General features: G+C 38.6%; 1 protein-coding gene across 3 annotated transcripts in view; it reads left to right on the forward strand.

Moving 5' to 3' along the window:
• The window catches only part of SNX9 (sorting nexin 9), a 43,622-nt gene that overhangs the window by 2,048 nt on the left and 13,585 nt on the right, over positions 1 to 27,989 (forward strand). For 2 of the 3 annotated variants that reach the window (XM_032217016.1, XM_032217017.1), the window contains exons 2-4: positions 13,431 to 13,517; positions 14,371 to 14,445; positions 15,909 to 16,022. In XM_032217016.1, coding sequence (XP_032072907.1) covers positions 13,431 to 13,517; positions 14,371 to 14,445; positions 15,909 to 16,022 — 276 coding nt within the window. The remainder of the gene's footprint in view (positions 1 to 13,430; positions 13,518 to 14,370; positions 14,446 to 15,908; positions 16,023 to 27,989) is intronic. The other variant, XM_032217018.1, reaches the window with a different exon arrangement.

Genomic DNA, 27,989 nt, shown 5'->3' on the forward strand with positions numbered 1-27,989 from the left:
TTTGGAATACTCAGTTATTCTATCTTGTAAATAGTTTGACTTTTGTTTTGCAGCTGCACTTTTGATTATCCTATTGATTGGACTCTTGCTTTTTTTTTACCTTCAGCCTAATGTCCAAATATCCACATGTGTAATATTTTAAAAAGAGAAAAGAACCAATAACAAAAATTAAAAGTATTTATTGTAGTACTTTATTCAGTAGTTGTGTGTGGCTTAATATGAAATATCCTTATGTATACATATGGAAGGGGAAAATGCCTTTAAGGAGGAAATTATTTTTCATCTTTACCAGCATTTACTGAAAATTCATAGTAATACTTTACTGTTTGCATCTATCATGTCCATTAAGTAAGACATTTTCTATTGTACATGCCTGTAAGGAAGGAATTGATTTGTGGCTATTATTATATGCAGCAGTTCATTAGATAAACAGTTCAAATGGCATGACAGTGAAGGTGGAAGAAACTAGTGCTGAAATCTTTGGTGCTCAGCCCTATACAGACAGAGTTCTGTGCTCTCATTTATCAATTGGTGGGAATGCAATTAGAATAGATGTGGAACAGAAGCCAAAGTTTGAGGTGCATTTTTGCCTTATACATTCTTGATTTAGTCCTATTGAGCTGAAAATGATTTTGTTATAAACAATGAGTTGCTTAAATTTTTAAACAAAGCTTTTAAAAATATTTGTTTTTTTTAAATATTAAACATGACAGGTTATCTTGCTTGTAAAGATGCAATACTTAAATTGTGCAGTCCTTAAAGAAATTGTTTTATTGCCCAAAGACATGAGTTTTTATTAAAAAAAGATTTAAGTATATTGCTATTTGTGATGGTTTACAAGATTCAGCTCTGGTATCACTTTGAACTATATTTCTACTATGGTGCAATGTGAATTTCCTTTGCCAGCTGTGGGAAGCTAAAGCTATTGAAGATTTTCCATTGAAACAATAGTCCAATTAGTACTGATTTCTGTATCTGGAATAGGCAACTACACAGTGTTCAAAGGAAGTGAAGGGTCATTGTCTCTGTGCCAATGAAATGCAATTTCATTCTGTAAACAGAGGCTTGTGGCATCTTTTATATAACTAGTTTTCTGGAGGCAAATGATAGGCTGATTTATTCTTTATTCATATAACAGTCAACTGTAAATGATTGGCTAAAAATATTCTGAGGAGTAAGTTTTAAAAACGGGAGTTTTGCTTTTATTTTTCAGTTACTAGGTTGGAATCCTGGTTGATCAGTGGAATGAAAAAATGATGGCCCAGAAGTTCATAAATTTATTCCTAAAATACACTGCTAGGTTTCAGAACTTGGTTTTCTAAGTTGTTTAGGTAATATAGTAGATGAGTGGTGTAAAAAGGGTGAGAATGAAGAGTGCATTTGGAATGAGATAAATGTTGCCATTGAATAGCATTTTAGTTTGTTATATGAAAAGTATGTATTTGTATATTCATCTGAAGATATGCTGCAGCACTGAGTACACACATGTTATAATATCTATTCTATTGCTAATCCTTCCAAAATGAAAATTGGGTCATAAGTAAAGATGACAAAAGCCAGTTCAGCTATTGCTTTGGCAGTGTTTGTAGCATTGATTTGGGATTGACTTTGTCCTACTGTTCAAAGGCAAACACCAGGATGATGGTGAATGTTGTGTAAAGTAAAGACATGGAAGAGAACCACTGGCACAGTGGTTAAAGCTCCAGGCTAGAAGCAAGAGGCCATGAATTCTAGACCTGCCTTAGACAAACAGTCAACTGGGTGACTTCGGGCCAGTCACACACTCAGTCACACACACAGCCCTAAGAAGGAGACAATAACAAACAGCTTCAGAAAACCTTCCTAGTAAAATGGCAGGAAGTTGTCAAGGTAATCACAAGGAGTCAACACTGATTCAACAGCACCCCCCTCCCCAAGTGAATAATAAACCACATTACACTAAGTGCAGGGATTTTGTCCAAGATCAGAACTTCAGTGTCTCATTTCTGAACATGGCAAACTGTGAACTAGGAGGGGCTGAATCCAGTTCTCCCAAATTTGATTTTCATTTTGGCAATTTGAGTTTTTTTTAATTCAGTTATTCAGATAAAATGTCTAAATTTAATACTTAATAATTTCCACTTTATGAGAGAGAGAAAAGGGAAGAATATACTAAAAGTTTGGGCACCAACTTTTTGTTGGAATTTTGAAAATAAAAATAATATCAAACGTAGGTAGGAAAACAATTCTCATTGTCATTGTATATTCAAGACTATTTTTACCTTTTTTTATAGTAACAAACTACTTCTTCCAAATGATTTATTACTATATTAATACTTTCAGCAACAGTTCCTGCGTAATTTATAGCATAAAAAAGTGGTGCCCCATTGATACCTCCTTTGGCATCAGCTAGTTGTCTTGTCAACGAGGAACTCCCTCCCCATAGACACATGTATAGAGATATATATCAATGTTAATTAAATAGGAAGCTGACACATTCCATAGTAAAACACAGCCTCTAATATTATTTTTATCAGCAAGAATGCTTCTGGGATTGTATAGTCTCAAATATTTTTCAATAATAAAAATAAGGACCCAACTGTTTAGTTTAGAAGTGTACCCACATTCATAAAAATAAAAGTTAACGTAAAGCAAAAATGACAATGTTTACCAGTTTGCCTTCTGGTAAATGCATATTTTATGACTAGTCATATCCACTATGACTAGCTATTATGTCAATGCTCAAACTTAGTTTATGAAAAACTGTAACAGAGTTTGTGACATGTTTTCATGCCCAAAATTTGCTTATCCTTTGCAAATGCTTAGTTTACAAACAATGTAAATATTATGCAGCAGTACCTGGAAACAATAGAAGAGAAAAAAACTGGAGAAAAGCACAAAATACAAAGATGTGTAAATAGAAGTAGAACAAAACAAAGTAAAAATAGTACCAATAGTAATAAACACCTTAGGCGCAATTCCAAAACATCTGGAACGGTACTTGAAAATTATCAGCATTGACAAAAATCACTATTGGTCAGTTGTAAAAGGCAGTTTACATCCTGTAATGATACCTTTAACAAAATAAAACAACTACCTATTCCAGGTCTTTGGGAGGAACTCAATAGGGAGACAAAATAAGGTTTAGATATAATGTAAGCATCTGACTAACTGGGTGACTATCCATAATAATATAAAATTAGCAATTCTTAGAGATGTATTATAAATATAATAATACAATAGCAGAGTTGAAAGATACCTGGGAGGTCTTCTAGTCCAACCCCCTGTCTAGGCAGGAAACCCCATACCGTTTCAGACAAATTGCTATCCAACATCTTCTTAAAGACTTCCAGTGTTGGGGCATTCACAACTTCTGGAGGCAACTGTTCCACTGATTAATTGTTCTAACTGTCAGGAAATTTCTCCTCAGTTCTAAGTTGGTTCTCTCCTTGATTACTTTCCACACATTGCTTCTTGTTCTACCCTCAGGTGCCTTGGAAAATAGTTTGACCCTCTTTTTTGTGGCAACCCCTGAGATATTGGAACACTGCTATCATGTCTCCCCTAGTTCTTTCTCTTAAACTAGACATAACCAGTTCCTGCAACTGTTCTTCATATGTTTTAGTCTCCAGTCCCCTGATCATCTTTGTTGCTCTTCTCTACACTCTTTCTAGAATCTTCATATCTTTTCTATATTGTGGCGACCAGAACTGAATACAGTATTCCAAGTGTGGCCTTACCAAGGCATTATAAAGTGGTATTAACACTTCATGTGATCTTGATTCTATCCCTCTATTTATGCAGCCTAGAACTGTGTTGGCTTTTTTGGCAGCTGCTACACACTGCTGGCTCATATTTAAATGGTTGTCCACTAAGACTCCAAGATCCCTTTCACAGTTTCTACTTATTGAGCAAGGTACCAACTATACTGCACCTGTGCATTTTGTTTTTGTTGCCTAAATGTAGAACCTCACTTTTTTCATCAGATAGTGTCCAATGTTCAAGTTTGTCAAGATCCTTTTGTATCTTGAGCCTATCTTCTGGAGTGTTGGCTATTCCTGTCAGCTTGGTGTCATCTGCAAATTTGATGAGTTCCCCATTTATTCCCTCATCCAAATCATTGATGAAAATGTTGAAGTGTACTGGGCCTAAAACAGAGCCTCGGAGTATTCCACTGCATACTTCCCTCCATATAGATGCAGTTCAATTGAGGACTACACGTTGAGTGCGGTTGGTCAGCCAGTTACAAATCCATCCATAATATAGAGAAAATAGCATTTTCAAAATGCTTTACAGTTAAAAGAGTTTACTGAAGAGTTATGTCTGCTTAGCAGTACTAGTAATAATTTACTGGAATGGCTTTTGTGTTTTTCCCTGAAACTCTCAAGCAAATCTCTAGACAGTAATCATACAAGTTTTATATGCTAATAATTAATTCCTTATCACGGTATGCTTGCATATTAATAAATATATACTGTCCATAGAACACTTAAGCTTTTAATGAGGTTTGTGTAGCATTCAAGCAAGAAATGTTGACTGTGTATTAATTGTGAAAAATGTAGGCCCAGTTACAACATCTGATACGATCCTGCACTGAATATAAATAATATATAAAGAATCCTAATATGTTTATTGTATCAAGTTGCCAATTTCAAAATGTGAAAACCTAAAATCCTCTAAATACAGATATAATAGATTTAAAACTGAGATAGAACCAAAAGAAAAAAGCTTAATTTATATTAACACTGGATCAAATATCTCAGTAAAAGGAAAAACATTTTTATTACCTTGTTCTAGCATTTTTCTTTTTTTTCTTCAAACATTTTTATTTCATTTTCATTTTCCTTTATACAATCACTTAAATACTGTGCAGTTAAAAAAAAGAGAGCAATAAATACAACTCATAACACTTCTATCCTTCATACACCCTTTCCTCTACCCCTCCAACTTTCATTTCTCCCCTCCAACAATCCCCTCTTCTACTTCCCCTCCCCCTCAACCATTCCTTTCTCCCCTTCCCACCATCTCACCCTCCTTACATTCCCTTCTCACTCCCTCTTCATTCCTCCCTCTTCTTTCCCTCTACTCCTCACTTCGGTGTATTTTTACTATTCATTGGTCTATTCGTTTTGTAATTTACACTAAAATTATAAGGAAAAAAAAATTTTTAGGGAAAAAAAAAAGAAAGAAAAAGAAAAAAAGCAACAGTATCCAAGTGCATTCATTGTTTTAATCTATATTTCCACCCTCCACCCTCCCCCCCCATGAACCCCCCTCCCAGACCCCCTTCCGACTTCCCAGATCCCATTCCCAACATCGTTCCTTATCAAGCAAAGTCTGGAGTATATTGAAACCAGATAGATTAAAAGTTAAAAAATAATAAAAAATAAAAAATAAAGAAAAAAAAGAAAAGAATAATTAAAAAATAAAAGATAAAAGGGGGAAACCCCCCCCCAGAAAAAAAAAATCAATAAACTCTCTACCTTAAACTCAGCTTCCCATCAATATTAACACTTAAACAATGTACATCATTCCTAATCTCAATTAATTTATTACTTGCAGGATTTCAAACTATGTTGAAACCAAGTGAGTTAATCAAATAAAATTCTATTCTAGCTAGGGACCTTGTCTCTTTATCTAAATATGTATCCATTTCCAAACCTTTAATATATCCCCTTTTACCTCTTTCTCTATAAAGCAACTTAAACACCTCAAATATTTCTCTCGGTTTCTGTTCCAACTCCACTCATCCTGCCTCTACCCGTGTCCATATATATATTTTATTATCATCCGTACACCTCCCCTATTTACTCCGCCTTCCTTCAAGCTCCCTGAATATATTCTTCCAAACTTATGTTCAAATAAAAATTACTATAAAAGTCAACTTACTTTCTGGCTCAAAATAATCTCTAATTAATCCTTCACTACCCTCCCATCTGCTCCACCCTTCCCAACTCGATTCAACCTAAACCACAATCCAAAAGTGTCACAATCTCCGCCTTCCTCACCCTAGAGAATAAAACATAAGCAGTTTATGTAAAAGTTCCAAGTTGTCCATCAAGTCTTTTTTTTTTTTAAAGTCCCATACAATATAATTTCCGAGGTGATCAGCATCATTTCTTACAGCCTTAATGTCTCTTGATCGGTATAGCGCTATGCCATTTTCTACAAAACATAGTCACAGAGTGTTATTCAAGTTAAGATTAAGCAAGTATTTTGAAAGCATAACTAAATCCTTGTTCTCCGCTCTGCTGCCCTTCCGAAGGGGAAAAACGATAGCTCCCGCCTTGTAGTTGTGTGATTGGTTATTTCTGTTGTACTTCTCCTTGTATTTGTCCAAGTCCGGGTAATTCAGGAAGTCCCGCCTTTAAAATCTTATGATAAAAGTCTCGGGCTTCACAAGCTGAGTTGAGGCGATGTTTCTGATCGTCAAGTGTGACTGTAATACCAAATGGCGCTTCCCATCTGTACCGTATCTGATTATCTCTAAGTTCTTTAGTTAAAAAAGCATAGTCTCTCCTGGCTTTTAACATCTGGGGAGGCACCTCTTTAAAAACGATCAAATCCTGTCCATCAATTCGCAGCCTGTTGTTGTAGAGCTCTTGCAGCATCGCGTTTCTGGACTCTTTTGTAGCAAAATATATAACCACATCTCTCGGAAGCTGTCTCTGTTTTGCTGTCCACGAATTATGGCGGTAAATTTTTTGGATCTGCCAATCAAAGTTGAGTCCCGGACCTCCCACCACACGACTGAAAGCCTCAAAAAAGGTCTGCTTCAAATTCTCCTGTTTGTTTTCACGCAATCCCCTAACTCTTATTGCAAACGCAGTCTTTTTATAATTTGTCATAACAAGTTGTCTCTCTGCCTTTTCAATTTCCTGTTGCAACTTTTCGATTTTAGATGTCAGATTAAAATTGTCTTGTTCCAAAAGTTCCAATTTATCCTCCATTCCTGCAATGTAATCTGTCATCACGGTTATCACTCCGATGGTATCCTCCCTTGTTTGGGCAATCTTGACATCAAGTTTATCACATAGTTCCGAAATAAATTGCATTATTTCCTCTCTAAATTCTCTGAGAGTTTCAAAAAGAAATTCTTTCATTAACAAATCTCCAGTAGGGGGCGGAGAAGGCAAAGACTGTGGCTTTATCGCGATTACTTGGGATGTATTGTTAAGGAAACGCTTGGAATTTTTTGACTTGGGAGCCATTATAAAAAAAACAAAAGCGAACAAAGTCTCTGCACACCTTAATTTGCAATAAAATACTTTGAGTAAACTTTGGCAATTAGTAAAGAGAAGTCTTCAGAAAAACAGGGCTGATTAAATATATCAACTGCGAAGGTTATAAAATCGCCATTTTGAAAAACAGTTAAACAAAGGAGTTTTTGGTTAGATCGAAGCTGGTATTTTAAATAGTGATAAACAAAAAAGGATTTCAGGAATGGTCACTGCCCGGACCGATTTTAAATAGCTTAAATTTGTTCTGAGGGGGGAGGATGACCTGCCTTGGGCTGAAAAAAACAGCTGAGAAGATCTGGCTGGAGTAAAAAAAAAAAAAGCTCAGCTTTGTGTTGAACCTCTTCTTTCGTTCACAGCGAAAAACAAAAGGCTGTGAATTTCAAAGAGATTCTAACGACTGAGCTCCTCCCTGCCCCTTTCTGCCTAAAAGGGGAGATATCTATAGATCTTTTAGATATACAGACCAGAACTCTGGGGGGAGCTCCGTTGAGCCCCCGACGACGACAGGTTCCTCCCCCGGAAGTCCTTCTAGCATTTTTCTTTATGATGTACTGGTGGCAATAATTTCACATTGGAGTGTTAATTCTAACAATACTCTACATTATATATCCATTAAGAAACTTATATTCTAAAGCTTCAGCAATTCCACCAGTAGAGCTTTAAACTTAAACATTTATCCAGTCAAAGAAAGAACACTATAATAGGATCAGGCTAACAAAAGTTTTCATTGTCAAAAGAAAGAAGAGTCAAGGAAGAAAGAAGAGTGACTCGAAATGCTAAGCATTAAGAGGGACTGTGTGCTCTGCTGTAAGGACTGTAAAAGTTATCTAATGAATAGCTGCTGATTGCAAGGGGTATGTTTTGAAATTATTGATTTCCTATCATGGGTGACTTATTGCTTCCTATTGAGTAAGCCTAGAAATATTAAACATCTCTGGGTTTCAAGAAGCAACCTTACTGAGCTAGTGAATTGGGAGACAGAATTGTCAGAATTCTGCCCGTTGAGTGAAAATTTAAGATAAGATCCTTAACAGATTTTACCTCGTAAGTCAAGGGTTTGTACTTAGCTAACTGGAAATCCGGAAAGTTAGACAAGAGAAAATGGTATATGCAATTTTAGGGACATGTTTGTCTTCCTGCCTAACCACAACCTGAGATGCCTTTCATCAAAAGCAAGCCAGTTGCATTACTTGAAGAAAAAGACAGTTGGTTCAATTATTGGAGTGGTCACTTGATTTCAGTTGATAGAGAAAATGAAGATTTATCTTCCTTTAGAAGGAAGAAGGGAAAATAATTAAATGTGTCTTTTAATTGAATAGTCAGAGCTGCTTTCAGGTCTCTCTTAACTTTCTGCATCGAGATGAATTGTGTTAAAAGTATTAAAGGAATAAGGTGATGGTCTTGCTGAAACTTTGCAAGAAATTGTAGGGAAGAGAAGGGCCAAATGACCTGAAGATGAAGAAGAATGTGTCTATATTTGAAAAGGGGGGAAGGATTTAGGGAGCTAACAGACCCATTTGTCTAGTATTAATAGCTGGGAATACACACCCATTTGTCTGGTATTAATAAGTGTGTGTGTGTGTGTGTGTGTGTGTGTATTCATTCATCCGGGAGTTCCATGAAATTATTGTAATAAGTCAAGCACAAATCTTAATAGATCTAACATTGTTTCATTTTTTGATTGAAGAGATTGTGAAAATACTATACACATATTTTAATTTCAGGAAAGTATTTCACAGTACCCATAACACTGATTAGCAAATAAGCTAATTGAATATAGATGGCATGACTGTTAAGGCATGAAAATAGTATTCAGAAAATTACTAATGATTCCTTATCAAATTGTAGACAGTATTGAGTGGATTGTCATAATTTAAATGTTGATCATTCACTGTAACTTTTTTAAGGTGGAGACTTAAAAAGATAGGGGGAATGCTAATCAGATTTGTAGATGATACAGAATGTATGATAACTACAAGAGAAATTTCAATATGACATTGATAAGTTAGAGAAATGGGCTGCAAATAGTTATTAAATTCAACAGAGACAAATGCTTAGGATAAGAAAAAGCACAGTTACAGGATTTATGTATTTGGCTTGCTAATCATGTTTATGAAAAGGTTATTAGAGTAAGTTGTTAATTGCTGTTCCTTTTAAATTGTGATGCGGCTGGGAAAAATGTAATTTAATGTAATTTAAGCTATATAAGCACAAGCTTAATTTCCAAATCTTATAAACAATTTTGCTTTATTTTACATTATTTAGGCCATTTTTTTGAGGATTAGATACTCTGGATAGGATTGAAACAAATCAGCAGCTTCAGGGAAGGGTGATGAAGATGATCAAGGACTTAATAGTGTATAGAAAGAGTGAAATAGTTGGAGGTTTAATCTTTAGAAGATCACAAAGGGATTTGATAGGAATCCTTAAATATCTGAAGCTTTATGGAAGATAGTCACTTCCTGTTTTGCATTGCTCTAGACTTCAAGACACCCAATAATACATTAAAGCTACAGAAAGTCAGATTTTGAATGAATTGAAGAAAACATTTTCTAATGTTTGGTTGTAGAACCATTTTTAGAGAAGTGGTGGGCCTCCCATTACTGGAAGTTTTTAGGTAAACAATGCTTCTGATGTTTTAATTTGTATTCCTGAATACAGCATAAAGTTGGTTTTAAGGGCTTTAAATGGCACTTTCTAGCAGTATCATTGTATATTTGAAAATAATTTCCAAATGCCCATTTCCTTAGTTAAAACCTGGCTGGTTAGTTAGTATCAGCATTCTATTATCTTTCATGAGCTTCAGTGAAAGATATTTACTTTAATTCTGTATTGAATGATAAAGTCCCTGTTTGTTTTTGTTTTTATCATGACTGAAATAAACTTTACTGGTACTTGGTCTGTACCATTAGCATTTCAAAAGAAGATATTTGCTATCCTGCTGTCTTTTAATGTGCACTTAAAGCATGGAAATATGACTAATGACAACTGCATAAGTTGTAGAGTGTGGCATACCGTATATACTCGAGTATAGGCCGACCCGAATATAAGCCGAGGCACCTAATTTTACCACAAAAAACTGGAAAAGTTATTGACTCGAGTATAAGCCTAGGGTGGGAAATGCAGCAGCTACCGGTAAATTTCAAAAATAAAAATAGATACCAATAATGTTTTTGAATATTTATTTCAAAGAAAAACAGTAAACTAGCGGTGTATTCAATGAAATACTTCACTCACCTCATGATGCTGATGTCCCGCTGTGATGATGATGTCCCGTGCAGCCGCGGGAGCGATGTCCCGCCTCCTATGACACACGGCACAGTGATTCCTATCATTGGATCACTGTACCAGAGGAGGTGGGACATCGCTATGTGGCTGCTTGCCATAACAAGGAGGAGGTGGGACATTGTTGCAGAGCGGCAGGAGGGGGAGGAAGGGGAATCGTAAGACAGCCCTGCATTACATTAGAACGTGAGGAGGGGGGATGGTGCGGTGCGCGCTGCGCGGCAAACTGACACAGAGGGAGGGGAAACTCACGGGCACTGGGCCATTCATGAGTGTCACCCAGCGGCATGGCCCCGCCCCTTTTTCTCCTCCATTTCGGGCAAATTTTTCACTGACTCGAGTATAAGCCGAGGCGGCTTTTTTCAGCCCAAAAAGTGGGCGGAAAAACTAGGCTTATACTCGAGTATATACAGTAATAATAATAATAATAATAATAATAGTAGTAGTAGTAGTAGTATAGTTAACTGGACACAAGCTGATTTGGACATTTTGGACCAAAAAACCAGGAAACTAATGACAATGCACTACAGTTTACATCCACGTGGTGATACTGAGAGACTATACTTGCCCCAAAAATCAGGTGGCAGAGGATTATTACAAGTGAAGCAAACAGTTGAAGAAGAAAAACATGCACTGGCTGATTATTTAAAAGAAAGTCAAGAACATCTATTAATTGAAGTAAAGAACAAAAAACTACTGAAGGCCCAACAGACGATACAAGAATATAGAAAACATGTGATAAAATGAAGAATGGAGAGTTGGCAGAACAAAGCACTGCATGGCCAATTTCTGGAAAAAATAAAAGATAAAGTGGACAGTGAACAAACTTGGTTATGGTTAACAACAGGTACATTAAAGAAAGAAACAGAGTCACTAATCCTGGCTGCGCAAGAACAAGCTATCCGCACAAATGCCATTAAGGCCAAAATTGAAAAATCCTCTGATGATGCCAAATGCAGACTTTGCAAAGAAGCTGATAAAACTGTTGATCACATACTCGGCTGCTGTAAAAAAAATTGCGCAGACTGATTATAAATTGCGGCACAATTCAGTAGCACAAATGATCCATTGGAATTTGTGCAAAAATTATAATATTAAAACAGCAACAAACTGGTGGGAACATCAGCCTGAAAAAGTCACCAAATATCAGATGGTCAAGATCTTGTGGGATTTCCGTATACAAACAGACAAAATATTGGTGCATAATACACCAGACATCACACTGGTTGAGAAAAATAAGGTCACAATCATAGACATCGCAATACCAGGTGATAGCTGGGTCGCCGAGAAGGAACATGAAAAAATCACAAAATACCAGGACTTAAAAATTGAAATTCAACGACTATGGCACAAACCAGCAGTGGTAATTCCAGTGGTAATTGGCACGCTGGGTGCTATTCCAAAAGCACTGGAATTACATTTAAAACAGTTAAAAATTGACAAAATCACCATCAGTCAAATGCAAAAAGCCGCACTGCTTGGATCTGCACGCATATTACGAAAATACGTTACGATGTCCTAGGCCCCTGGGTGGGGCCCGACTAGTAACCAATGCCAAATCTGGCGAAACAACTGGCCGCTGTGATACAATTGTATAATAATAATAATAATAATTATTATTATTATTATTATTATTATGAGAAAAAATATCAATATAAACAGAGTCATTTTTCCATCATTAAGCTTTGCCCCTTGATCAGGGATTCCAGGATTTTTAAATAAGTTTCCACAGCCTGAAAGGGTTTGAAAAGAATATGCACTTCTAGTATCTGTTGGAAGAAATAGTCTGACTATCTATGGCTCAATAAGCTCCACAGAAATAATTTGAAAATCAGTACCATATAATGAAAAAAAAATTAGTGTTCAAATGGAGCTAACCATATTTGGAGAGGGGAAGAATCCACTGTACTTGCATGTACATGGAAGTGGAATACAATTCAGTGTGTTTCTTAAAATATTAGCTTTGAGATATGTTTTAGGAAATTGGGGCAGATGATAAATACTTTATATTATTGCTTCTTTAGTTTCCTAATTGCTATTTGATTGGGATACACTGGACCGTTATGAGCTCTCTTCTTTCAAGTATTCCTCCAGCATAAGTTTATTCTTTGAGTATTATGACTTTCATTCATAAAATATTAAAGTCCCTTTTGGGTAGATCCTGTTAGATCATCCTCTTAATGGATTTAATTTGGATAAGCATACCAAATCTGGTATATATTATCAAGATCTGTGTTGATAACTGAAGAGGAACTAATCTCTTATATTTTTGCCTGTTGATCAGTTGGTCAGATACCCTGGGTAAAGTTCTGCTAAATATATGTATTGAGCAGCAGAAAAGTTTCATTCAGAAAATGTATGTGTATTAGACAACTATTAAAGTCCTAAAGCAAGAATGGTGATAGCATGAGTCATTGTCTGGGTCAGAAAAAAGGGGCAGAGCTGAATTTCCTACTACTGAACCTAGTGATTTAATGAAATATCCGTATGTAAATGTAGGATGTAGGATGTTTCTGACCACCAGATCCACGTGAAAAAGAATGATTTCATGCCTTGCTTGTGAGTCTTGGAAAGTAATAGCTGCATTATGACATGCAACATTTATCCTTCAAACCTAGAGGCTTGATAGACTTCTGTGTTTGTTTCTACAAATTTAGTTTATGCTGTGTTTATGCAAAGGAAAATGTAAAGTTTAATTTGATTTTATTAGGTGCAACCAAAAAGTTGGAGATACTAAGATTTGTTTTTTCAGGCTTGCCTGACTTGATTCCATTTAAAATATTTTTGGACTTTGAATTTTATTTGGATTTTAAGAATTCAGGTTTTCAAAATGCTGATCAATGAGCAATTTGATTTCCTATTAAAAAAAAATTTATGACGTTGAAGTAATGTCATTCATGTAGAATTTTTTTTGCACACCTACAGGCTCGGGTGATTTATGATTTTGCTGCTGAACCAGGAAATAATGAGCTAACTGTTAATGAAGGAGAAATTATTACAATTACTAATCCGGTAAGGCACTTTTAGTAGGTAAAATATATACTATCATATGTCCTAAATAATATGTACTAATCATTTTGAAATTTTAATGATGAAAATGTTCATTAATTTTATTGAAAAAAACCCTGAAAATCTAAAACAGTATTTGCACATTTCTATTTTTCTCATGGAGATTAATAACAATATGAGCTTTGCTTGATACAGGTTTACATATGTAAACAAGAGCCACAAATTGCACTGAGTTCGCCAGGGCAATTTGTTCATCCATTTCTCAAAGCTGCAAATATTTACCGATAAATAGAATTAAGAAATAAAGAGAATTGTGTTATAACTGAATACCTATACTTAAGAGTGACTCATAGAAATTTATGGGAATTATTATAAGAAAATTTTAGGATTATAATAAAATTCTGATTCCATATTTTTCTCTGTCATTTGATTATTAGTGTTATGAAAAATAGAGGAAATAGGAAAATGGGGAGTTTGAAAGATGATATTTTGTGGATTTCCTATAAAATTCTGCATGCAATAATAAATAAGCTGCAAGAACCACCAAAGCTGTTATTGATTATACTTTTTTTCTTGTAATACTAATATTTTGGTCAGAATTAAGTATGCAAATATTGTTTACCATGGATGTCAATGAAATTAGTCTATAAAAATAATCTGATTTTACTTCTCTGATGATTCTAAAAAGAAAAAGAAAAATACCATTATGCTTTTCGAAAGGAAGAAACTAAAATTGGTGTTGAAGATATAATAAATGTGTAAAACACACAGTATAATTTTATTTCTGAAAACTGAATATATAATTTCTTACTTTTATAATTTAACTGCTCACACCATATTTTAAAAATTATTTTAGGATGTAGGTGGGGGTTGGCTAGAAGGCAAAAACAGCCAAGGAGACAGAGGACTGGTTCCTACAGATTATGTTGAGGTAAGATATATTATAATAAAACAATATTTGTGTATATATACAATGCAGCTGTAATATACAATATATAAGTAGACTTATTGCCAGTATTATACATGGTATTTTATATGGTACAAAATTCAGTTATTTACACAAAACCAAATCACAAAGTGCTGATCCTTAAATGTCAGATCACAAACTGTTTCCTGAAGCAGGCGTTAAAAAGTAATATACCTCTATAATTTATGGAGTGCACACAAACTGGGTAAGTCTTATGTGTTCAGTAGAATTCTTTTTTGCATATGAGTCTCAAGCTAGACCTTTGGTTAAATAATCTTTTTAAGATTTATTGACTAGAAAGATTAAAAAAATGCTAAATTGGTTATGTGAGAGTTTTATATAGACATCTTATCTTTGATTCTTTCCAGCTAAATGGAATGATGAAAATAAGCCACATAAAGACAGGTGCAACTGCCCATCCATCAGCATGTTTAAGCTCCAAAAACTGATCAGAAAAGAACAACCAACTTTGGTATGGGTAGTGGAAACATTTGAAGTTAGGCTAGACCAAGTTAGAGAGAAAGAAAATCCATAAACTTTTCCCCATTGCATCCATGTGGAAGAAGCAATTGGGAATGTTGCCAACTCCTCCATTTCAACTCCTCTGTCCTAGTCACATGACCCAGACATAAGCTATTATTAAATACATAGAAAAATCCAGAACTATGTTCTGCATGCTTTTCCTGCTTTGTTATTTTTTTTCTCAAGCCAACAAAATGTTAGAAAGAGATCAGCTAAAAGGGATCAGAAATCTGTCTATGAGCATATAACTCTCCAAAAATGGAATATAACAGACCAAATTGGGCATAGAGAAAAACTGGCAAAAGAAAGGTGGAGTGTCAAAAATGGGCCAGATCAGGCCAGAGATGGTAGAGAAAAAAGTTATAGGAATCAAAATTCTCAGTATATTAAAAGAGAGGTAGTTGTGCAGTGATTCAGATGACTTTTCCATTCTAAGTCACATGGCCCACAATGCAATGTATATAGTTCATCCTGGGCTTTTCTAATGAACATATATACACAGTGATACAACAGAAAAGAAAAGGAGAAACAGATACTCATATAGACAGATGCAGCACATTGCTTGGTTACACAGAAGCAAACACAGGTGTCTTCTATGAGTTCTGCTGGATTAAAAACCAAACCAAACCAGAAGCCATGATTGCATGTTTTCTAGCTTTGTACTGATCTGTTCCTTCTTGCTGAATGCCTGTATGTATTTGGGTTTCACTCAGAACACATAAAATAAAGTGGTAATCATTGTTTTAAAGAATAGTTTGATTAAGTTATTCTATTAGGCACTTTTTCTAAATGGAGAAGATATAGTCCTGAATTTTTGTCTTCCATGAAGTTCAAAATTAGATCCTCAATCAAAATTGTTGTCTTTGGTTTTAGAAATGTTTTTTCAGCAATCTTCTGTTTTTCAGATTATACAAGAAAGCACCAGAGATGGAATTTTGGTAGCTGATCAAGCTTTTTTTGACAGCTTCTCCTCAAATGCTTCACAGACAAATTCACAAGCCGTGAAAAACAATAGCCAAGTATGCATTTTAATAGTATTCTTGAGTGCCTCTATATATATATATATATATATATATATATATATATATATATATATATATATATATATATATATATATATATATATATATATATATATATGAAATAATTGAAGTCCTGAAATAGTCTTAAAACAGTTTTTGCAATGAATTAAAACTGCAATCTCACAAGACCTTTAATAAAGAATTTTGAATTTTAATGCCATAGAACAGAAAAAAAATCCAACATGCGTGATAAAAAATTAAGTGTGCCTTCCCATAATATGAAGCATCTGCGTGTGTCTGATTTACACAAATAGTCCACAAATGGACACTTCAAAAATTTTATATTAGTTTTTCTGTGCCTCTAAACATTAAATCAAAAGTTTTTTGCTAGTTCAGTTGCTAATACAAAGCTAATGTATTTTATTATTGTGCTGACTGAAGTTTCTGTGTCTTTAAAATCCAATCTCAGAATGATTCAATCAGTGGTAATTGTTTGGTTATATATTAGTGTATTTAACTAAAATTTCCTCACAGTAGAAGTTTAAAAGTGGCTTGGGTTTTGGAAAGAATCTTAGCATTAAAAAGAAATACTGAATATCTAATTGTGATATAGGTACGCTATATCTAAATCATACAAATCCATACCATTCATCTCACGAGACACACTTTAAATAAGCTGTTATCTTTAAATATAAAAGGAAACTTCTCTTAACTACGTTTATAAGATTTTTAAGAATGCAAGGTATAATTTTTCATCCCCTTTTCACTAATCTTCAAATAAACCTAGCCTATTTCCTTGGTGATAGAAAATTGCTAAGAAAATTTCATGGTTGTACAGTGATTTAAACAAATCCCCCTCCTACTAATAAAATGGTTGCTGCTTAAGTTTTTGCTTGCTATAAAATCAAAGGAATTTGAGCTATCAAATGATTTCATTATTCTGTATTGTTGTACTGCTGTATTTAAGCACTACTTTTTTTGTCTTTTGCTATTTACAAGAACAAACAGATTTGTATTTCCAAATGCAAAACAAAAACAAAAAGCAAATGGGGTCTTTTCATAGACAGAAATATATTAATCTTCTGCAATGAAATTTGGAAGTTTCAAAAACACTTTTCAATTATTAATGAACTCCACCACCATATGTTCCTAACTCAGAATTTCTTTTCACTATTAAGACCTTTGAACATCAATCCTTGAAAAGAAAATAATCATTCAACTACTGACCTATGGACGACAGAGATTTAAATATTGTGAAATAAAACCAGTACAGATCCAAATCAACATTGCAATGTGCAGCAAAGGAAAATGGGAAAGCTGATAAGATTGGCTTTATAATGACAGGTCAATTACCCTATATGTTTTCTGGCTGCTACTGGGTGAATCTTCAGAAACTTCTGAGTTTCTGTTGGTCCCTAAAACTAACAAGTTTCTAGGCAAGAACAGAAATCTGGAAACTTTGAAAGGCTATTGAAACTTGGAAAAATTAGTAATCCAGAGAAACAAATTTTTGTAGATCACATTTTAAGTTCTTTCTAATGCAACATAATTTCTCAAACTCATGAACAATTCCTTGAAATAGGGCAAACAAAACAAGGAATAGAGCTAGAAGGTAGTATCAAAGAAAGAACACTTGGAAGATAATGGGAAAAACGCACATACCATGAAGAGTGAGTGTGTGTGCGTGTGTGTGTATACACTCAGGGGATTCACCAAATGAGCTTATGTGACGTTTTGCAACATTCTAAAATTCTCACTTACTATAATTCACATATTCTTTATGCCAAGGTCACAGCCAATTTACTTTATACACACACCATAGGTCTCTTTTCCCTTTAAAATCCACAAATTTGCATCTTTCGGATATCCATGCTTTTATGGACATCTTGGAGTGTACACGATATTGCATATGGGGTTAGTCATATATACAGAAACTTGTGGGCCTTAGTGAATAATGAATTAAAGTATTAACCCTGAGGCAGGCTGACAAAAATAAAATTCATATTATAATGCAAATCATTTTTGATATTGTCATAGAACAATTATGAAGTTATAAAAAATAACAAGTGAATGAAAAATCTCTTTGAGTTTGTAGGAGTAATTCATTGTGATTTTCATTGTTGGGTGAATTTTTTAAAATCATATCCCTGTTACTAATCCCAGGAAAGTCTGACTGCAACTCAGCAGTAAAATTTATTATTACAGATGTATGATCCTCTTTAATTATATGTATATGTAATTATAGTATTTTTCTGGAGGAATTTGCAGGATTAGCCAGGATTGGGTATTCTGATTTCCAATTGGCCTCGAGAAAGAGTTAAAACTGAAGCTACGCCTCTGTGCTCCTTGCTTCTGGTTCCCAGTTTCAACTCTGTCTGGCCAAGGAAGGATGAGTTACTTTTGGTTCCTGAATATTCCAAAAACAATCCAGTGCCATCCTGCAATTTCCTCCTCCCTGCCTTCTCCCCTTTGCCTCCATCTGCTTTCTGGAAGCCTCCCCTTGGTGTGGCTTGCTCCTGGCGGCCGGTAAGGATCTTACAAGTTGTTTGTTGTGGCTATACAGACGGGATGCCATTCCGGCAGCCATTTTGGGCCTCAGGTTTCAGCGGGTCACATGGGCTGGAGCAGAGGCTACTACGGAGCCTCGATCTCATCCCTGCCTTCCTGGGGGGCCATCCCTTCTGCAGTGGCGGCGGCGGTAAGGCCCTGTGGCCCAGAACGAGGCCAGCAGGCTCAGAGCAGTACAGGACAGCGAGGACCGCATGGCACGCCGCATGGCAATGCCGGCTGCTGCACGGTTTGCTAAAGGGACCGGAAAGGTCTACCGGAGGCTGGATTCATCGTGTGGAGGCCGTGAGTGACTGAGGGAAGTTGTTTTTTGGCTACTATTCGGTGGGCTGAGCCTAGAAGAGCCCTGATCTGGTACCATGGTAGATGGAGAGGAGAGGCCAGATTCCCCCCACCATTGTCTCCTGGGGAGGGAACTTCCAGTGGGGCCCAAGAAAGGCTCACAGCCTCTGCAAGGCTACGAAAGACCATAGCTGCTGGGAAACCCTCCAAGGCCTTGCAGAGGGATGAAGAAAGGAGGCACAGGGCCCTGGAAAAGCGGGTGTCCTGGGCTGAACAGAGGGGTAGGCCTAGTTCTCCCCTAAGATCTAGATTGTCCATTAGATCCAGGTCTAGGTCTCCTCCAAGGGGGGATTCCCCAGTGTATCTCAGGGAATATGCAGGGGACATTTCCCCTTCCTCCCCTCTCCATGGTGGAACATGGCCCCTATCTAAGGGATACTTTTCAATGCAGGGCCATCCTTGGCTCCACAGCCTGATGACTGTGCACAGGAAGGGGAGGAGGATTCTTTAGTCAGAGACATGGAGAAGCTTCCTGCAAGCATCCAGAGGTTTATTTCCTCTGCAACTTCACATGGAATTACTGCTGGGTTACAGAAGGGGACTGTGAGCTCTGCAATGGTGGCAAAGGCCACTGCGGGGGGGGGGGTGTCACTGCCCAGGCTAGGCCAAGGTCCTCTCCCTTAGATGTAAGCTAGCCTGTTCCTTCTCTGACTAGTGAAGGTTCCATTGGCTGGGGATCAGGTTCAGAGAGAAGTAGATATGTCCGATGATGAGGATCCTTCAAAGATTGTGGCATCAGAATTCTCAGGTTTGTTTCCTTCGGATTTGTTCAAATTACTGTTGTGTAAGGCTAGGGTCCACAGCGCAACGGAGGGTGCCAAGTCAGGTGCCAAGGAGTGGGAAAAGCCAGGGACATTTCCTAATCCTAGCAGTAACAATAGGAGGTTCTTTAACATGGAGCCTAGTTTCTCTGAGGCTTTGCAGGTGCCCACAGTGGATCCTCCAGTGGTGGCATTGGCTTCCACATCTACGGTGATGTCTGGCAATGTGGCTGATTACTTGAAGGCGTAGGTGACCCTTCGTAAAACATTCCAGACTTCTGCGTGGGCCATCAAGGTAGCTGCCTCAGCATTGTTCTTCAGCTGCAAGGCTATCCTTTGGCTCCCACAGATACAGAAATGGATACCGCCAGAGGAGGTGCGTACTCATCAGGATCTCAACAAGCTGGTTGCTGTCGCACAATTCTCTGCAGACCCCATTCTGCATGCCACAAAGTATGCCTCCCGGGCGATGGCATCCTCGGTGACCTCCCGACGTCTCCTGTGGCTGAGGGGTGGCAAGCTGAAAACAAGGCAAGGTGGCCTCATCGCCTTATTCCGGGGGATCCCTTTTTGGTACCCCGTTGGACCCGATTCTCGTTGAGGACAAGAACTAAAAGAAGGTCATGCCCACGCCTGCAAAGAAGGATTCCTCACCTGGGGACAATCATAGATTCCAGGTTGGGGAAAGTATTCCTGTCCCATGACCGTAAAGTTAGTTTGTTAGCTTTAGTTAGGCAAGTTAGAAGTCAATGTTTTGTTCCTGTAGTGGTGCTCTCCAGCTTGCTGGGGAAAATCATTTCTTGCATAGACGTCGTGCCTTGGGCTCGTCTGCACGCGAGGCCGCTCCAGTGGCGTCTCCTGTCGCATCAGAGGTCTAACTCCAGCAATTCTGGGGAAAGGATTCCAGTGACGCCACAGGTTCAGCTGTCGTTGAGGTGGTGGCACTCCCCGCTGCTACACAAGGGCTGTGAGTTCAGGGAGCCGGAGCGCCTCATCCTGACAACGGACGCCAGCTCCCTTTTTCATAGATCACAGGAAGTGGTATTACCGGATTTTTGTCTGGAACTATCTCATGACAGGAAACGTCTTTGGCACAGGCTAGATGTCAGGCGTGCCTTGCGCATTTACCTCAGGTGCATGGAGAGCCTCAGGAAATCTGAGGCACTTTTCGTTTCCTTTTATAAGTCTTCCTTGGGGAAGAAGGTGTCCTCTGCCATAGGAGGTTGATCAAATTGGCCATTGCATTGGCCTATGAGGCTCAGCACCTTCCGGTGCCCCAGGGCATCACAGCGCACTCCACCAGGAGCATGGCTATCTCAGCGGCCTGGGCCACACAGGCGCCTATTGCGGAGATTTGCAGGGCTGCTACATGGGCGTCTCCATCTCCATTCATCAGGCACTACAGGTTAGACGCCTATGCATCGGCTGATGTGGCATTTGGTCGTAGGGTATTACAACAGGTGGTAGCGCATGAGGAGCCCAAGACCAATAGTGCCCCCCCTGAGGAACGTTAGCTTGGGTATGTCCCAATCCTGGCTAATCCTGCAAATTCTTCCAGAAAATGACAGCTGGTCTTACCTGAACTGTTGTTTTGGGAGGTTTGCAGGATTAGCCAGGCTCCCGCCCTAGCATTGCTCCCTGGAGTAGGAGGCTTCCGGGGGTAGGATGTGTCCCCTATGACTTGCTTTCAGGTGTTTTACAGCAGACTTTACTTGTTGAAACTGGGAACCAGAAGCAAGGAGCACAGAAGCGTGGCTTCAGTTTTAACTCTATGTCGAGGCCAATTGGACGTTAGAATACCCAATCCTGGCTAATCCTGCAAACCTCCCAAAATAACAGTTCACGTAAAACCAACTGTCATTCTCAGGGGATCCTTAAATATTTTGTCTTCCACATTTTCATTCCACAATACATTCTGATTCTTTTGTCATTTCAACCAAGGAAGCTAATGCCTGAGATGCAAACCTAGCTGGATAATCTTTGGCCAGTCCCTTTCTCTCAATCCTAGTGTCAGCTCCTCTCCATTAATTAATTAGGAAAGAACGACCATGAGACTCCATGTGTGGAAATCAAGTGTACTTTTACTAATTAAGAATGATTAAAGGCAAAGCGTAGCGAAGTCTGATTATTTAGGCGCGAAAGCGATTGATATATAGAATAGCCCATTCCCCACCCCTTGGCATCATAGTCCCAGTCCAATCATAATTCTTTCAAGTGTCAGGTGTGAGATAACTTCAAAAGGCATCACGAAGATGGAATGTCGGTGCCGTTAGTCCTGGCGGGAAACACCCACGCATGCGTAGTCCGATCAGTCGGTGAACTCCAGAACCTTCCTCCAGCACAATGAGTAACCCCTCCCAAATACCATGCCCTCCCTCCCCGTTTCATGGCAGCTGAAGCGACAGCAAAGCAGAAGCTGACACCTAGGAAGGAAGCAGTAGCAAACAATGTCTGAAAATCTTGCCAGGGAAACTGCAGGGATTAGTCCAGACACTCAGCAGAAGTCAAGAGTGACTCAAAGGCACCTCCCCCCAAGGCATGATAGTCAGGAAAATTGAGGGCACATGGAAAGTCATACTTAATATGCATTGGAATGCTTAATTTATTAATTATGAATTATTTGGAAGTTTTAAAAAGTCCAGGTATAGATTGTTTTTATTATTCTTTTGATGTTATCTTTATTTAAAATTAACCTGAATACAAATAAAACTGACAGAAAGCATTCTTGCTTGGTGCTTGCTTTACATATAGAAAGCCTGGTTACAGTTTGGATTCCTTTGATAGTGATGTCTAATGTTACATTATATATAGTTCTACTTCTTTCTGATTCATTAATTTTTTATACTTCCTTACACATCATTGTTTGCTTCAAGTTTCTCTAGCTGAAACAGGCTACAGTCTAGTAAATAATATATAAATGGTGAAGTTCTTGCTTTGGTTGGGAATACAGAATTTACTTTCTTTCTGGTTCAATAAATGGTTTTTAAAATGTTTTAAATGAGTATTCATTTTGTGTGCTAAAAACTGTTGAAGTCCATGATATTTCTAAGTAATTCCCACAAGCATAGAAATTTGATGAGGGTCAGCCGAATTCCAATTTCTCTCCTTCCACTCACTCATAATTTGCAAGACACTGAAACAGAAGAATTTGATTAAGAGAGATACTTACAAAGCATCTATTTCTTCTTTGCATCCTGTCAATTGTTTCTACTGAGATAGGCGGATTATAAAATATTGGGGCTTATTGTATTAAGTATTAAATAGATAATATTTAGTAGGTTTTCCCAAAACCTACTCTTGACATTATCAAAAAAAATCTGTCCCCCATTCAGAAATGCTCATCACCTTTGTATCTGTCACTAATTACCTCATAAAGTGTACTAAGGTATTTAAAAAAAATCTATATTTCTTGACATCCTCCCCCCACCCAATATTTAAAGCAGATCTTTTTATGAGTAGATAGTTTTCATTCTCATTAATTTCTGGGTTTCCAATTGGCCCAATCATTTTTTGTATTCTTGTTTCTTACTATCTACCTATTTTTGTTACCTGCATCAAAACCCATATCTGAGTCTTCCTTTGTACCATTCACTGGAGTTTCCAAATGCTGAACAGGTTAACCAAGCTATTTTCAAAACTATGATCTAAAGATGATTTGTTTCAACAGATGATTACACTAATCTAAAACAGTAGTGAAAACTTAGCTTATTCTCATAATGTGAAGCTGTGGTTCATTATTTCCATTGGAGACCTTTGTATAAATGGTATAGAACTTGGACCATGCTTCATGAACTTTGCGAATCAATTTTTCCTCAGTTGGCCTACTGTGTCCTACATGTAGCCCTTCAATAAAGAAGTGCATTTTTAAAATATGAGGGCCAGGATTGGGTTAATAATTTCAATTTATGGCTGAGAATCCAGAGGTGTAGTCAAAATGAGGAAAGCAATATTATCTCACTACGAGTTCTGTCATGTTTGCATGTGATTTGTTATTTGACATCCCATCCCTAGTCCATTTATGAATGTTTCTGTGCTTAATATTTGTTGACAATTCTATATCCATTTGGAAATCTGAGATCAAAGAGAAGATGTATGTACAGCTTCTCCCAGTTGAAGGAATCTAGCTATGTGCAAATTATGTTTGTAGTAAAGCTGCCACTGGTAGATGTTAACAACCAGAGTTTGGTATTTGCCCCAATATTGAAGCAGACATCAATGTTTCTAGGCAGATTGGGAAGCTTTTCCTGTGTGACTTGGTTATAATGGAAGATTGGCTTGTGAAAGCTGTGTCTTTGCCTGCGTGGATTTATTTCAGTTAAGTTTTTACAAGTTTTGCTTTTATACTTTTTAACTTCAAGGATCTGAACATTATAGTATAGTAGAATTTGTGCTAAGGGCAATAACTTTTGCTTGAATGTGTGTTGCTTCTGATTAAGTGAGTCATATGGTATGTATACATTTTAGATATCCACCTTGTTTGCCAGAATTTGTCTATACCAATTTTCCTACTGCTTCTTATTTTCTTGTCTTTCTTTACTGAAAACTTATTTTTCAGAGTGCATTTTCTAGCATCTCTCACTAATTCAACCATTTTGGAATCTCTTGTACAATCTTTGCTTTCAACCGTTTCTAAAGAAAAGGTTATTTTCAGAAAAAATAAACCATAATTTGATTTCTTGATAAGTCCTGTTGGTTAGTTAAAATTTGTGTGTCTATTACACTATTGCATTCTAAAATACAGGAACAGAACTGGAAATGTTTTACTGTAGCTTTGGGAACTGGAAATTATAGACATGGAGGAATTTACTGGTTTACTGGTTAATACAGGTGAACCTCAAAAAATTACAATATCGTGCAAAAGTTCATTTATTTCAGTAATGCAACTTAAAAGGTGAAACTAATATATGAGATAAATTCATTACATGCAAGCAAGATAGTTCAAGCCATGATTTGTCATAATTGTGATGATAATTAGATGTTCTTCTAAACTAAGCCGCATATCCAGGAGGACTCCCAGATTGCGGGCCCTCTTTGAGGGGGCTAAAATTTCTCCCCTGTCATCAAAGATGGAACAAGATGCACAAATCGGGATGACGGAAACCACAGCCACTCAGTCTTGGAGGGATTGAGCTTGAGCCTGTTCCTCGCCATCCAGATCCACACAGCCTCCAGGCATTGGGACATCACGTTGAGGGCATCGTTTGGGTGGTTTGGGGTAGAGATGAAAAGTTGGGTATCATCAGCATATTGATGATACTGTACCCCAAAACCACGGATGATCTCGCCCAGCAGTTTCCTATATATGTTGAACAGGAGGGGTGAGAGAACCGACCCCTGGGGCACCCCACAAGTGACGTGCCTCGGGGTCGATCCCTGCCCTCCAGTCAACACAAACTGCAACCGATCCGACAGGTAGGAGGAGAACTGCCGTAAAACGGTGCCCCCCACTCCCAACCCCCCGAGTCGTCGCAGTAGGATACCATGGTCGATGGTATTGAAAGCTGCTGAGAGGTCTAATAGGACCAGGACAGAGGAGCAGTCCCTGTCCCGGGCCTGCCAGAGATCATCAACGAACGTGACCAATGCTGTCTCCGTGCTGTATCCGACCTGAAACGCAACTGAAACGGATCCAGGTAGACAGCTTCATCCAGGTACTGGGGAAGCTGACGTGCTACTGCACTCTCGACAACCTTCACTACAAAGCGAAGGTTGGAGACCGGACGATAGTTGGCTAAAGAAGCTGGGTCCAGGGAAGGCTTTTTAAGGAGGGGCCTCACCACCGCCTCCTTCAAGGCTGTGGGAAAGAACCCCTCTCTCATCAAAGCATTGGTAATGGCCTGGAGCCAGCCTCGTGTCACCTCCCAGGAAGCCGAGACTAACCAAGAGGGACATGGGTCCAGCACACAAGTGGCAGCACTGGGTTTCCCCATAATCCTGCCCATGCCTTCAGGGGTCACAGGGTCAAACTCATCCCAGATGGTCTCCACAAGATTTATCCCCGTCGACTCGCCCGAATCTACCCAGTCAGAGTCCAAGCCTGTCCGGATCTGAGTGATTTTATCCTGCAGATACTGAACAAATTCTTCAGCCCTACCCTGCAAGGCGTCTTTCCCAGTTCCTTGGTTAAGTAAGCAGGGTGGCTGGGCAGTTATCTGCGGATGCAATAAGAGTGGAAAAATGTTGCCGTTTCGCCGCTTTTATTGCCACTAATAAGATTTAATATGAATTCTTACTAGTGTTTGATCAGATTCAGACTGGCTGACCCTCCACCCACTCTCTAGGCGTCTTTTCCGGCATTTCATCTCCCGGAGCTCCTCGGTAAACCAGGGATCGACACCGGGTCAGAGACCGCAAACGCACAATGCGATCCAAGGCCCTATCCCAGGCTTCCACTAGAGCTTTGGTCGAGCTGTGAGCAAGCGATTCAGGAAAAGTCCTAAGCTCCATCAGGAACCTTTCAGGGTCCAACAGGCACCTGGGGCGGGACCATCTAGTCGGTTCCACCTCCTGCGGTGAAGGGTAGCAGTATGGAAGTCAAGCATGATAAGGAAATGATCAGACCATGACAAGGGTTGGATAGAAATATCCCCTAAATCTAGATCATTCATCCACTGGCCAGAGACAAAAATCAGGTCGAGCGTGTTATAGGTGGGGTCTTGAATTAACTGAGTTAGGTCCATAGCCATCATGGAAGCCATGAACTCCTGAGCTGACTCGGATGTCTTGCCAATGGAAGGCAGATTAAAATCCCCCAGGATCATCAGCCTGGGGAAATCAACCGCCAATCCGGCTAACACATATAGCAGCTCCGGCAGGGCCGATGAAATGTAGCAGGGAGACAGGTACGTAACAAAAAGGCCCACCTGGACTCCAAGGCCCCATTTCACAAAAAAGGACTCACACCCGCCTATTTGAGGCACAGTGAGCTCCTGAGGTCTGAGACTTTCCCTAATAACCACTGCCACTCCTCCGCCCAAGCCCTAGGCTCTCGACTGGTGAAACATCCGGAAGCCTGGTGGGCATAATTCACTAAGGGGAAGACCCCCCCCCCTCATGGCCCAACCAGGTCTCCATAATGCACGCCAGGTCAGCTCTACCCTCTTGTATGAGGTCATAAATGAGGGGAACCTTATGTACCAGGGACCTGGCATTAAGTGACACCAGCTGGAGACCAGGGTCCTGTAATCCTGAGCACCCGGAGGTGGGAGAAGGGCAATGAGGATCGGAACATGCGATCACTCTTAAACAGCGAACCCACGTCCCCTGAACATAATTTGGCCCTCAGCCACCACCATATTTGCCTCTCCCACAAACAGTAGAGATAGTAAACCCCCCAATGGAGTGGCTTTATGTCTCCCCCATAATCCCATCCCTTCCCAGCACTCCCGACCCACGCCCATTAGTTAGCTTTGGCCTGTGCCCTGGCAGACTCCCCCCCAAGTCTGTCTGAGCCATCTGAATCAACTCCCCCCTCCCTTAAAATTTGATTAAAAAACCCCTGTAAGAAACCCCTAAAAAGTCTCTTCTTCACATACCACCTCTCGGGATCCCAAGATCTGTCATTAAGGAAGCATCTTGATAGGTAAGAAAGCCATCCCTGGGAAAGGGGAAGTTCCCAAAGGGAATAAAGTTCTGTCGCAGTTTCAGTTGATAATTTGAGGTAAGAGTTTGCATTCTTGGGACCTCTATTCTAGAGCAGTGTTTTTCAACCACTGTGCCGCGGCACACTAGTGTGCCGTGACATAGTGTAAGGTGTGCCGTGGGAAAAATACTTTATATATAGTCAATATAGGCACAGAGTTAAATTTTTTTAACATTTTCTAATGGTGGTGTGCCTCGTGATTTTTTTCATGAAAAAAGTGTGCCTTTGCACAAAAAAGGTTGAAAAACACTGTTCTAGAGTATCATAGGGCTTGACCATTCTCCTTCCTCTCCCTCAGTTATCACCTAGATGAAGCCACTGGGAGAAGTTATCTGTTGGCATTAGTGATATATTATCAATCAGTAGGGGATACTTAATTATGCCCATCACAGATTGGGCAGAAGATCTTAATTTCTGGAGACTCTTAGGTTCTGGATGAGGGGGAAAACAAGCAATGCATCTGAGTCCAAGGAGTAAAAGGAATTTGAAAGGGCAGATCAAAACAATCCAACAAAGAAATTACAGTAAAATCAATAAAAGATGGCAACTGGCACAAACCAGATGGAACGAAGCAAGGCTTTAACTCTTCTTTACCAAAAGCTGGGTGAAGAGATGGGTCTTCACGACTCTTCTAAACAATAGCGGGGCAGG

The sequence above is a fragment of the Thamnophis elegans genome, chromosome 4 (genome assembly GCF_009769535.1).
Source record: "Thamnophis elegans isolate rThaEle1 chromosome 4, rThaEle1.pri, whole genome shotgun sequence".
Lineage (NCBI taxonomy): Eukaryota > Metazoa > Chordata > Lepidosauria > Squamata > Colubridae > Thamnophis > Thamnophis elegans.